Source organism: Vicugna pacos, chromosome 25 (genome assembly GCF_048564905.1).
Source record: "Vicugna pacos chromosome 25, VicPac4, whole genome shotgun sequence".
NCBI classification, from domain to species: Eukaryota; Metazoa; Chordata; class Mammalia; order Artiodactyla; family Camelidae; genus Vicugna; species Vicugna pacos.
Genome location: NC_133011.1, coordinates 24,613,581 through 24,627,982, shown reverse-complemented (window position 1 = coordinate 24,627,982; position 14,402 = coordinate 24,613,581). Strand labels below are relative to the sequence as shown.

Here is a 14,402-nt window from a genome sequence, read left to right as displayed (position 1 = left end):
CTTTACTTAACCCCCCTGTTCTCCACCTGGCACCTTGCCCGCCACCTTCCCTGACACCCAGTGTGACTCATCAGTAACCCCGAGGCGGTCACTGCTTTCACTTGGCTGCAGCAGCTTCCATATGCTTCTTCTCGTTCAACAATGTATCAAAACACTTCTACATTTTTCCTTTCCTTTTTTCTTGGCTTTTGGGCTTTTTAATATCGATTTCTTCAGAGATTTTAGAAAGGAAGGGAATTGAATGCAGGTGGTCAATCTGCAGTTCGGACCAAAAACCCACATAAAACTGTGATTCAAGTCAGAAACTCTGAAAACTGTAGCTAACTGGACACCATCTAAGTTTGACAAAATTGTCATCGGAATGGCTGATCTGTTCGATGTCTTACAACTAGCTGACAACAGGTCCAAAATTAGAAACTGGGTGTTCTGATACTCAGTCTAGTAGCTTCACTATATGCTAAAATTAACTGAGTAATTAAATAAAATAAGCTGAAGCTTATTATCAACCTAAGTCAAACCCTGTTAAAGAAACACTGAGGAACCAGTTAAGGTGTCGTTTTCTATACATGAGGACTCAAGTCAAATATGAAAATTTTGACTTCAATTTTTCTACCACCATTTAAAAAAATCTAGCAACAAGTGATAAGCTATCTGTGTAAAAAACACTCACTATACATTAATTACCTTGTGTCAAATAGGAACATTAGAACATGACCACGATTTTGCCATCAGTAAAGAAGACACGGTACCTTCAGATAGAACTTAGAGATCTCAAAGAGACGCTGACTGCATGCAGTGAAACATTCATGAGCCTCCGTAATCCTGTGTTTCTTCAGGGTTTCAGTAACTACTTCTTTCAGTATCTTGAATAGAACATAACATATGACTAATATTTCTTGGAAAAAGTGCAAACATATCATTTCAGCTTTAGAGTTCAGTTCTGTGACTCACACAACCATGCAGCTCTGCTAAAGATAATTTGTCAGGAAGAGAGGACTGGAATATCTTAAGAGAGCAATTCATTTCATGAGTTCTGAATTGAAATCTGAGTGCAAAAGGTACACACAGCAGGGATACATAGGTGTGTACGGAAAATTTCACTCATTATAGAAAGAACAAATCCTCTTGATAAAAAATCTTTATCTCGATATATCTATCAACCAGCTTCAAGGAGGATCCATTTGTAGCTAATTCTGTTCCATTTATACTCTCACCCACTTTCCCATTATCCTTCTTGCATTGAATTATTTTAAAGTAAATTACAGACATCATTTCGTTTCATTCATAAAAATTTTAGATAAGCATTTAAAATGAATCAAATAAAGAAACGTCTTCCCATGTAGAAGTAAGAGGGTCAGGAAATAAATCTTCACCCGTGTGTGTTTCTGTGATCTTGATTCCTTAGTTGGCCTTGATATTTTTGATTCGTGCACTTTTTTTTGACCTGAACTGGCCTTTGTAGTGACTTTGGGAGTTTCAGAGCCAAGAACTGGAACAGACGGACAAGCCACAGACAATGATTTCTCTGCCCGTGGCTTTCTGGATGTCACTGCGTGATGATGGTGATTACTGCTGCCACTTGTCTGACAAAGAAGACAATCTGAACTTTCAGATTTTGCAAGTCTATTTTGGGGAAAAACATTAATAAACATAGATCAAGTAAATCAGCAACGAAGTCCATTTTCTGTCCTAAATGTTACAACTATATCATTGACACATAAACCCAAGAAAAGCAAACAAAATTTCTTGCTACTACTGCCTTAAATAAGTGACCAACATCATATTATACAGTAGCTCCCTGAGTTCTTCAAATGTGTGACTAGGACATAGAAGGCAATGAATAACATTCTAGAATCAGAGCTGATAGGAAAAGCAACAAGCAATATTGCTGTCGCCTTCTCTGTCAAGCTACAAGTTCTCACGTCCATCATCACTCCAGGCGGTGCCATTTACAGACTCAGCACTCATCTGTTAGCTACTTATGCTTTTCTGTCAAGACAATTTTGATGAAGAAACCGTAATAACCATGCTTGCTGTAGCTACCTGTGAAAAATAAATAACAGTACTGAATATAAATAAAACTATAAAATTGGCTCTTGTTTCAATCTTTCTAAAATGTTTAAATTTCCTTTTACTAGAAAGGGTCTCATAATCTTCAATTCTGCTACCCTATATGCCACAGTGTACTTTCTTTTCTGGAATATATACCTATTAGTCACAGTCAGAAGTAAAAAATATTACTATAAAATACAATATCTTAAATGTTTATGGATTTGCCTTTTAGCTTTATCAGGTGTAAAAAGTACCACGAATTTATAAAGTCCTCATGAAAATAACTCAAGTTATTCCACATCAGGGAAACAGTATTTCAATATTTTTAACTGTTCAAAAAAAATTTGAAGTTTCACTTTAAGATAGTTGATACTTTTTGAAAGGTTTACATACAATAAGAATTTAAGGTTTGTTTTAGATGTCAAAGACCTAAATTTGACAAAAATTCTAAAGATATATAAATCCAAGTACTTGGACATTTTATTTAGCTAGCAAATAAAGTATCTAGAAAAATTTCATTTTAAATGTATTATTATGTAGGCTTTAAAGCTGTATTTTACATGAAACTATTATAGTATTTATATATATATAATTATATTGTTTTAAAATGGTTCTTCCTGGAACCCACTGTTTAAGGGCGCAACGCAGGTAGGAAATAGTGAGAGGACAGCTAACAGGACAGTGCACCCCTAATACCGTCTTCAACAGAGCAGCCCAGCTGCTTGATCTGCTGGATAAGATCTCCAGTGTTCCGTGGCTTAAAAACTTTACAATCCACTGTGCTAATGGACTGTATGTTAGCATACAAAGCCAAAAACAATGTGTTTTCTCCCAAGTCATTTCTTTTTATAACTTATAAGCATAATCATCAACTCCTCACGATACAAACAATAATCCTGGTATGCAAGAATTAATCTAAAACCTATACAGAAAGCCACTCAAAAATATAAAAGAGTCACATTTAAACAAAATTACCCTAGGACTAAAATGCTTTCTGTCAAGATACTATTTTTATGTACTTAATATGTCACCTTCTCGGGGGATAAAGGCAATTCAGATCTCTTGGTCTCCTTTTTAATCGGGATACTTCAGTCCGGAGTTCACTTTGTAAAGCTTCCCCATCAGGGACGCTTCCAGGCTCTGATAAAAGTGCAGGAGACGGAAGAGGGCTCAGCACAGTAGGCACTGGAAACCTTTCTCTGGTGCAGGTAGTTTGAGTTTCATAGCGAATCAGACGAGACTGAAGTTCAGAAAACCCCCCATCTCTTTCTAGTGCCTTTCGGTCATCCAAGCAGTATCTAAACAAGAGGAAGATCATTAAAATCAAAGACTTCATGCCGCAATGGGCATTTCCCTGCCAATTAGGAAATAGCAAAACATTTACTTAAAGAGTTCTTACTAAACTTCCTAATAACTATTGGAAGGCTGAGTGAATGGCCAACTTCCCCCGCAAGTTCAGTTTTTTCCAGCCTGGTACATGACATGGCAAAAGATTAAAAAAATTTGAAGTACAATCTGATTCCTCTTCGACTGTTTCTGGGCAACAGATTAAGTTAATCCTCTGGCTTATTTTCAAAATAATACAGTTGCTGTTTTAATACTTTTTAAATCTCTAACAACCTCTGATTCCTCAGCATGGCTGATACATAACAACATGAAATGCTGACTTCTGTTAGAAAGGACAAGTTTATTTCCAACACAAAGATTAAAAGGGTATAAAGGCATTCTAAACTGGCTCACCAAACACAGTTCAGAACATTCTGAATTTTCCCTTTGAAGCTCACTTCCACCTTATTGACTGATTGACAAATTTTCCTTCAAACACTTTGGTTGTCTGTGCCTCTGGTTTCTAGCTAAATCTGATTCAAGAAATCAATGCGATGTTAGCTCAGTGAATGCTTCTGGACATAAAGAAATCCCGCGTTGTTAATGTACAACAAATAAGCACATCAGGAAAATTACCTACGAGACGCGTGACCTTGGAAAACCCTTCACTTTCTCCCCTTCTACAGCTGCACCAAGGAAACACAAATGGTTTCACATATATGATGACAGGACTATAAACATCAAAACCTTTTTCTGTTATCTATCTTCTTTATTTGTAGAATTCTAAGAAGTTCCTTAAAGTCAGAACCTTGGTTCCATAAGCTTTTAGTTCAACAGTCATGGAGTGTATCATTACCCCAACCTCTGATTGCCTGATGGAGGTCTGAAAGACTTTCTCTTTCCCGTGTGACACACATGTGATTTCTAAGAGTACAGACTAGAGAGCCAGACTCCCTAGACTTAAATCTGGCTCTACCACTGACTAGTTGTGTGAACTTGGCCAAATTACTCAATCTTATCTATTCTACTGTTGCCTCGTCTGCAAAATGAGATTCACAGTAGTTATCTTGAAGCGCTGTTGTGAGGATTCCTTGAGTGGGCACGTGTAAGCCCTCAGAATCAGTGCCTGGCACACGCAAGCAAAGCAGTCAGTCAACGCATGCTGCCATCATCAGCAGTTTTCTTCTCTACCACAGGCAGTCTCACGGTATGCTGATGATGCAGGATTCAGACCCTGGTTGCTGACTTCAGAGTCTGACTTTAACCAGTTTCATATACTATCTCTCATGTAAAGTGTAAGTGTAAGGATCATCTTCACTCAAGTCAACCCAGGGCTGAACATTAGAACCACCCAAAGAGTTTTTACAAAATGATGATGTCTGGTCTGCATGCCCAGAGTTTCTGATATAATGGGTCTAGGGTTACACTCAGTCTTGGACATTTTTTTAAAAAAGCTACCTAGGTGATTCTAAAGTGTAGCTAGGACGGACAAACCTCTGATAGAACCCAACAGTTAAATTACAGAGGAGAAAACTTGAGCTCCTAAGCCAGAATGTTAACTGATGGCAGAACAGTGACTAGAACCTAAGTCTCTCAATTCTCTGTCTAACATCATTTCTCTAGTCTGTTGTTTAACAAAACATATTTCATTAAAGATCAGCAACAACCATAAGGATTACTACTGAGTCCTATTTCTATCTTGGGCAATTGATAGAATCCAGAATACAATTAAGAACCATAAACGATAAGGAAAGGTTCTAGGCAAGCGGAAATGTAATCCCTGATTAGCCTACAGGAAATTCTTGAGCGAAAAACAATCCATAGTTTGACCTCAGATGCATATTTTTTTCTACTCTACGATTTTGAGTCTAAGATGCAGATTTTTCTGTTCCAGTTCTAACATCTCTCGATCACAGTTGTTCAAAATGTCATGCCTTCGACTGAATTATGTGCACCATGTATGGTGACTTTAATTGCCATTTAAAATGTATTCAAAATGATTTTCCTGTGGCATTGAAACAAAAAGTGACTTTGCAAATAAGAGAGGAACAGAAACAGATTAGCAGCGTACATATTTGATAATGGTGAAGTAAGTATTCACTTCTGGAAAAATGACTACACTTCCATATTTTCTTGCAAAACAAGAACCAAATGCTTTATGTGCCCAAAGAAAGAAAAATACCTATATGAAGATGAAGCTATTCGTCCTGTAACTACAAAATATGCAAGAGACTGCCTAGCACACACCAAGCAACATCGATGAAGGCGAGAAAAACCGCCACATCTCTTGGCATAGATGAAAGAAATTTCGAAACAACAAGAGGCTGGTGTGTCCAACTGATTGTCACAGTTTGACAGCAGAGTTTAATTTGCTGTTAAGGAATACAGTGCATCTTTCAATCAATGGTATCTTACACTCCAGGACAGGATAGATAAGTGGAAAACAAACAAGCCAACAGTGGATAGATTTCGTTTTGCCTTAAGACACTGCTTTGCACTTGAGCAGTTCATATATTCTTCCAAATATTCCTTCTGTCCAAGGAGAGGAAGAGCTCGAGGATTCCCAAGGCTCACAGCAACGAAAGAGAGAACTTTCTTTGCAGGTTCATACTGACTTTAAAATTTCACCTGAATTTTTTTCGAGTAGAAACAATCTATGTTTATTACGAATAGGCCCTCACACTATGTACCCAAGTCTTGATAAAAGCATGTTTCTGGATTCACTTCACTCACCTCCTGCACCTCACCCTGATCTCAATGGCTCCAGTGTAAGAAAATGTAGTCACAGCTAGATCTGTTTATTTGCTTATGGGGGTCTTACTTTTTAAAGTCCTCAAATTCTTATTTCACCTATTTTTTTCACACTCAGAAATATACTGTTGCTCCTTGTTATTACTGAGTAGTATTGTTTTGTATACATACATTTGTTTATTTATCTGTTCTCCTACTGAGGTACACCTCAGGCTATTTCCAGCCTAGGGTTATTACAAAAAAGGCCTGCTCTGTACATTCTTTTACAAGTCTATTTGTGGCGTTATGTTTTCATTTCTCTTAGGAAAATGTCTAGTATTGGAACTGCTAAGCCATAAGGTCTGAATATGTTTCGTTTTATAAAAGCCTGCCAGATCCTTTTCTGAAATGGACATATCATATGATACTCCCACCAACATTGTCTAAGAGTCCTGATTGTCCTCTATACTTGTCCATATTTATCAGTCTTTAATTTTAGCCATTCTGGTGGCTGCACAGAATTCTATTTTATGGATGTACTGAAATTTATTTAACCAAGTCCCTACACTTAGACGTGACTTCTAAAGTTTCTTATTTTAAATGACACTGTGAAAAATACCCTTCCATAATAATTTTATCATTAAGTGAAGTTAATCAATCTGATGTTACAAACATTTGCACAGCTTTTGGTAAATACTGAGCAGCTCCCCCAGACAGGTTGTAACAGTTTATCCTCCAAGTTAGCTTACTCATGTCCCTTTACCACCAACACGATTTTATGCGTGAAAAGGATCCTTCCTGTTGTTTCGATTTACATTCTTAATGTATATTCAAAAAGCTGACTGGTGAAGAAACCAACTGCTCATGTGTAATGGCCATATGTATTTCCTGACAGATAAACAAAGGGTTTAAGACGTCGCCAACTCTTCCGTAGGGGCATTTATCCTATTTTCTTATTGATTTGTAAACATTCCATAATTACAAAGAAAACTACCTTCTCATTCATGTTAAAAAATATCTTCCTCAGCTTAATCCTTACTTTTAGTCTTGTTTCTGTTGATGACTGACAATGTTGCCTTAAAATGAGGACAAATCTATCATTCTTTTCTTTTTTGGTTTCTTCTTCTAGTCCAATAGACTTCCCCTTCCCCCTCCGTTTTATGCTAGTTCTTTCCTTTCAGTTTCTCGCTTTTAATTCTTAATACATTGGGGATTTTTTTTGATACTTGGTGTGAAGTAAGAATCATTTCAAACAGATTTATTTTATGTGAATATTTAATCAATGTTCTTACTACTATCTAAACAAACATTCTTCTTTTGCTCCCTGATTGAAATTCTTCTTCTATCAGATCAAATTCATATATATTCTTGCCTTTTTCTTGGAATTTCTTTTTAGGTCCAGTCTCACACTGTACTTACATTAGTTTTATAATAAAATTATTTGTGTATGTACTGCTGCTTTGTTTTTTGAGGTTTTTTGACATACTTTTTCTCTGGCTCTCTATCTCAATTTACAGCATAAGATAAGCTACGTCAATAACACACAGAAGAGTACAGTGAAAATAAAAAACTTACTCAATTCCATGATAATGACACACAGAGGCTTTTTCAAAAGGTAAACCCTGAAGTTTCCGAGGACTAAGTTCTGGTGTCAGAACAAAAGTCTTTTCCCTGAAACAAAAGGTTTTTCATTTGTATTTAAAGTTTACTTAGTGACAAAGAGAAAGTTCAAGAAACCGTCTAAAGAAGGCAATCTGATTTCCTTCTCTATAAGTGGATCTCAAAAGGGGTACATCAGAAAGCATAAGAAGGAAATCAAGTAAGGTTAAGACTATGGGTTTTGTCACTTACATATTCTGTGCTTCAAGATTCTGAAGTTATGATGTTACTTATTTCATAAAATTATTCTGAGAAATGGATAAATCAAGAATGTAACATGACTTGTAGTGGAAATTCAAGAACAGCATTATTCCTGAAGGACTTTTTCTTTCTTAGTGTAGTGAAATGTTTATGCATTTAGTTAAATTCTCTTTAGCAGGGGAATAATTAAAGTCAAACTTGAATCTTTAGTAACAAAAGAAGTATTTACTTTCTACTGCACCACTTGGGGGATCCAGATTTTCCTCTGCCTGGGAATGTAGTCATCTTGAAACCTACTTTAAGAGTCGGTGACCTTTTAGATATCATAGGATGTGAAGACTGACTGCTGACTTCAGTTCTTCTTCTGAAGTAGGTTTTCAATCAGCAGGTATGTCAGAACTAGTCATGTGGTGAACTTAGACATAAAATATTCATGCTCTACCCTCCACACCCGGACCTACAGGGGTACACCAAAATCTCGGGGAGAAGAAGGTCCTTGCAATTAGGTTAAGCTCTCAGAGTTACTCTAACAAGTGCCCTCTTTTTCTGCCTGAGTTGAGAGGCACTGTTCTGATGAACTGAGTCATGCTCCCTAAGCTCAGCGCAGGTTAGATGGGAATGGGAGAATTACGCAACAGTGGTCTTTGCACAGTTAATAGGCAGGATGAAATACCAAGGGCTTGAATTCAGAAGACTTACAAATAGTATATAGAAAAGCAAGTAGATAGTAGAGTACCAAGAATAAATTTGCTGTCACATTTCCCCCTCCTATGGCTTTAGTAATGAAAACTGTCCATCTGCCACTGAAAATTATCTAGAGTACTATGATAAGCATTTGAAATTATTACATTAAAATGTAAGACATATGAAAATTAATGAATCCTAAAAAGCACAATTTATATTCTAATGCATCCATTTACAGTGTTCCCTATAAAGTAACATTAATAAATTGCAATGATCCCAGTATTTTAATGACTGATTATTAAAGTGAATACTTTCGTAACATAGAACTACTTAGGTACCTAGCATTTCACTTCTTTCCTTTACCATGTTGTCTTCCTTTTTTTCTTTTAATCTCTCTCAGCAATTTTACTTATTTTTGTTTAATTTTACTCACACCTTATTGTTTCTAAAGGAAACATTTTAGTAAGTATATATTTTGTCAAAATTTAACATTTCTTTGGCATATACATGGGAGTCATGCCTGTATTTTGTTTAATTTAATACTGCATTTTGAATGTGAAAATGAATAATGTATGTATATGCATGCCTGGAATATTGTGCTGTACAGCAGAGATAGACACATTGTAATTGACTGTAATTTTTTTAAAATTCTACTTAATATTGCATTTTGGGTGGTTCCTTGCATGGACAGACATTTAATAAAAGTCCACAGGTTCTTGGTTCATTGATGTGAAAGCTCATCCCTCAACCTCAATGTTAATAAAAGATATATTTGATAATGATGCAGTTCTTTACTAACACCACGGAATTATATCAAATTTTCCTAAATAAATCACTGGTAAACTACAGAAAGAATTAATTATATCTCCACTATGACACTGCAGCTACAAGGACATTGTGGTCAAAAAGAGTACAACCTTCACAATTCAGTTTTGGCAAACCCATTTGACTCTGCCAGTTCATGCTTAATGATTTGGAAGGGCAGTTATACAATAACTAAATAGATGAAAATGTGTATATAGTCCTTTCTTGACTCCCACAAAAAAGATTATCAATCTCTCAGAGCTATGAGAAAAGGAAAATTACTCTAAAATCTCACAATTTTTATGTCATTAAGATCATTAAGTCATTAAGACTCAGAGTTACTAAAAATCTCACATTTTCAGTTGTTTCCTATCTCTCTCTAGTGAACGTGCACATGAACATGAAGGCAACAGGCTCTAACATTATTTTTCAGACATAACTGCCTTCAAATAAATCCTTTCCAAAACTTACCCTTAAATTCAATATCTGCCAAAATAAGCTTTGTAAAATCACCAAAATGATCTAACTTTTTAAGATCTTTTAGAAGGTCTTCAAAATAATGAATTAATAATTAAAAAGAAATTTGGACAGTAAACAAATTATTCAAATCTCCCAAGTATTTGATGTCACAATTTTACCTATAATTAATTAACTCAAGTTCAATGATACCCAAAATTTATTAACTAGTAACTTATGCAAGTTGTCTTGGAAGTCAAATTAGTTGTAAATCATTCAAGTGGACACAAGTTCTTACTTGGTGATGTTATGGTTTCAAAAGCATTTTCGTTCCCATTCTCTTCAGTTGAAAGGCTGTCCTTTTTGCTACTAGGCATAACTGACAATGTTCTGACAAGTAGTGGCAAAATCAAAACTAGAGAGTAATTCAGAAAAGAGATATAATTTGACTTGCAAATATTTTTTAAAAATGTTTGCAAGTCAAATTATAATTTTTTCTTAAAAAGTATTGCCATCTGTATACAAAGTAGAAGCTGACTTTTATACGAAATACGCTGAGGCTGCATTTATTACTCCTGTTTCCCTTACATTCAGAACTATAAAACAGTAGGACATTTGGCCAATGCCAAGGTAAAATGTGAGGATTAAAGCCAACTGACAAACACTGGGATCAAAGCTGTAGATTTTGCCTAAGCAGCACAGGGCATCAACTAACTGGAGAAATGAGATGCAATGTGTTTTTAAAATGATTCTTTAAAAAAATTAATTGGAAATTATAAGTTTATAACTTACCCCTTTTGAATCTGTAAAGGTTGAAGATCACCAACTGGTAACCCATCTGAAGTAAAGAATTTCAGTAATTCTTTAGCATCCAATAACGTGACTGAATCCCGCGGACCCTCCTTGTGGCCCAGCAACTGTTCAGATGAACGAGGTAATGAGCCAGTTCTGGGAAAATAATGTTATGTAGATTTATTAGAAGTGGATTAGAATTTACCATAGTCAGAAAAAGCAGCTATAAGCAGAAATGAGAAAGATACACAAAGAAAACTGAAGAACTACACATTTAGGAAAGTAAATAAAGTAAAATCTTTATAGCATCAAAGTGTATTTTGAAAAATCGGTAGGTCACAGTGAAACTTGCAGTTACCATGTCAACAATGCCACTACTTAACTAAAATAAACATAATCATGTTCTTTATAAATAATGGCATGATTAATTATTTAATAGCATGAAGTTATCAATTGAATAAAATTTAAATCTAAACTCTCTTGTATGTTCTGAAACCCCACAATATTGTAAATTTTGAGAGCAGAGACTGAATGTTCCAATTTTCTATGAACTTGAAAGATTTACTTGAAGCACAACAATGAACTGAGATGGTAATCAGGAATTCCTCCAAGGTCTCTTCTAGCCATTATTATGACATTATGACTAAGTACTGGACCCTTATTATACCTGAAATACACGTAGGACTTTATACTTTTCAAACTACTTTACAAACAATATATTCTTAACCCTCACAAATTTCCTTGAAAAAGACAGAAGAGGTGTTATCTCAAAATGAAGTTAACACTTGAAAATAAGAACTTGGTAACGTGAAAATCATACCAAGCCTAAAAAACAATCGTTATTTCTACTTTGCAGATAATGATACTAACACACGACAGTCTGCATTATAGAGTGACCAGAGTTGCAAGATGTTTAAAATGACAAAGACAGAAGTGGATGGACTCTGGATTAGGTACCAGCTTTCCTCTGTCACTCGATGAATCCAAAAAGCTCACAGAAAGTTTTATAAAATAGGAAGAGGAAAATACTTCAGTTTCAGAAAAAGCTAAAGGTTTTATCAAGCACTGAGTCACAGATCATGCTACTGCCCTGTCATCAAAGGATAAATAAAATCTTTCAATATCTGTACAGATCATTAATGTCCTGACTTTACATTAATTCAACTATTTCCTGATTATTTAATCACCCAAACCAAGCATTTTTACTGATAATTATATAGTTAAAATGTTGACACTATTGTTTTAGAATTATATTTCTATATATTAAAAATCAATAATGTACTGGCAGTGCCCCTTTCCTCTTTCTATTCCTTTAATTTTTATTTTCTCTCTCTCTCTTTTTTTAAATTGAAATATAGTCAGTTACAATGTCAATTTCTGGTGTACAACATAATATCCCAGTCATACATATATATACATATATTTGTTTCCATATTCTTTTTCATTAAAGGTTATTACAAGATATTGAATATAGTTCCCTATCTATACCCTTTATTTTTAAATTGAAAATATAAATCTAATAAAAATAGTCAAACAAGAAAACACTCAAATATTTTCTCTGAACTCTATACTCCAGGAGGGCAGGAAATACCTTATGAGTTTAACTTAATTTCTATCTAGCTGTTCTCTAATAATAACTCACAAATCTTAATGAATATTACTCTCAATCGTTTTATAGGCTAGATGCAAAGGGGAAATGTATAATTTGCACTTATATAGAATTCACAACACAAGGATATCAAAGCAGCTTAAAAGCCCAGTTTGTGACAAATTACACCACCAAGATATGTCTTAGGTTAAAAACAGAACGCCCACAACACTTTTGTTTGGTCGTTTCAAGATTACAAAATATTTTTTCATCCATTATCTCATTAAATTTTTACAACTCTGAAGTAGAACTGGGATTCTTAAGCCCCTCTTACAGATGAGGCAACAAAATCATACAACAGGTGACAGTTTGTCTCAAACCAAATTCTTATGGCTTCTGAATTTCACTATATAATGGTTCTTTATTCTCCAATAAAACTTGTTCTAACACAAAACAAATTATAAAAATATGCAGCATAACTCTTGTCTTCAACCAAAAATCCAATGTCTCCCCATATTTTGATGTGTCCACAAGTATTTATTGAGCATTTACTTTGCAATTATCATTGTGAGGTACTAAAAGAGTTCACTGATGATAATTTACAGACACATCACTGCTCGCAATTGTGCAGAGATAGGACTTGAGGTAGGGGAAAGGAGGTGAGGAGAGTGAAAGGAGAGAAATACACCCGTGCAGAATGAGGCAAAGAGGTACAGTAAGATAAGTTTCATGAAAGAAGTAATAACACAGTCTTTGGGCACTTAAAGAAGGAAGATAATATTTAGCTGCAGCAGTTACGAAAGTCTTGAGAGAAAGGTGATATTTGGGCTAGACTTAAATGACAAACAAACTTCTAGTTCAAGATGGTGGGTTAAACATACACATTAGCCTCTCCATGCAAACAAATTAAAATCACAGTATTGAAGTACTGGACATTAAGTTCACAATAGGGTTGAGAAAAGGAAGAAGGAAAAACAGTGGACCAAAGAGTTCAATGAATTTCAAGAAGGGATAAACTAGAACAAGAGCCTCAACAAGAATTAGAAACCCACAAAAAAGGCAGACTCTGTCTCCTTCTTCCCATCCCACAAAGCCAGACAGGGACTCTAAATGTGGGATCAAAGACTGGCAACGGGCAGAAATCAGGTGATGCATTTTCAGAACTCTACAGCTGTTCAAGTACCACCCTCCCCCACCACATCTTATCCTGGTGCTTTTACCTCCAAGTTAAAAACAGAAGAACTGCTCTCTGAAGATACAGAACTGTGTGCCTCTCCCACTGTCAGTGAAGCCCCTGGAATAAAGCCCCCTTATTTCAGTGGTGAGTGAAGGAACAAGAATATAAAACAAGAAGGGTTTAAAGTGACTCGAAGGAGAGAAGTATTTTTACTCCATTTTACATATTCCTATATTGTTTAGATTTCTCATACATAGTCATACATTTGTGTATATCTATGAAAGATAATCTGGAAAGCCATCACTAAAATGCTAGCTGTGATTATATACACTCAGAAAGTACAAGCAGAAGGTAGGGTAAAAAAGAGTATTTCCTGGACACACTACTCTGTAATGTATGTATGTATGTATGTATGTATGTATGTATCTATCTGCAATAAGCATATATTTCTTTTACAATAAAACCATAAACTATTAGTACCTCATAAACACAATATAAAGATTAAGGAAAAGAAGTTCATTAAAAAATACTGAGCTATTTAAATATTACCTCATTTTCTGTTTAGCTTTTTCAAAAGTCTCCAAATTTTGAAGAACATGCCTTTCTGGCCACTCCAGAGGATTGGTTTCCACTAGACTTGAAGAAATAGCTTCTACTGAGAAGAAAGAAATACATATAGGTACTGAAAATTACTAACATACTGGATATTGCTATATTAAAAGTGTACACATGTGGGTACATACATACATCTCATCCGTGTTTGTGTGCATGCATACGTGCGTGTGTATAAAGGCAAGTTAGATTAATTGTACCACATCTACCTCAGGCATTTATTAAGTGTATCTCTGATGGCCTGAACTGTGTACAATACCATAGAAAAGTGTTTCGGAAATGAAAAAAAGAACCGGTATTAAGCTTTACTTATTTTATTAT

At 35.1% G+C, this 14,402-nt stretch overlaps 1 protein-coding gene across 4 annotated transcripts in view; it reads right to left on the bottom strand.

The window, feature by feature from the left end:
- The window catches only part of MTBP (MDM2 binding protein), a 58,061-nt gene that overhangs the window by 4,570 nt on the left and 39,089 nt on the right, over positions 1-14,402 (bottom strand). For 2 of the 4 annotated variants that reach the window (XR_012064193.1, XM_006211421.4), the window contains exons 15-20: positions 14,019-14,124; positions 10,705-10,860; positions 7,684-7,779; positions 3,084-3,350; positions 1,374-1,623; positions 750-863 (exon numbers count right to left, since the gene is read on the bottom strand). Coding sequence is in view for 3 of the 4 variants with exons in the window: in XM_006211421.4 (XP_006211483.1) it covers positions 750-863; positions 1,374-1,623; positions 3,084-3,350; positions 7,684-7,779; positions 10,705-10,860; positions 14,019-14,124 (989 nt within the window). In the remaining variant the exon portion in view is untranslated. The remainder of the gene's footprint in view (positions 1-749; positions 864-1,373; positions 1,624-3,083; positions 3,351-7,683; positions 7,780-10,704; positions 10,861-14,018; positions 14,125-14,402) is intronic. The other 2 variants (XM_072949662.1, XM_072949663.1) reach the window with 2 other exon arrangements.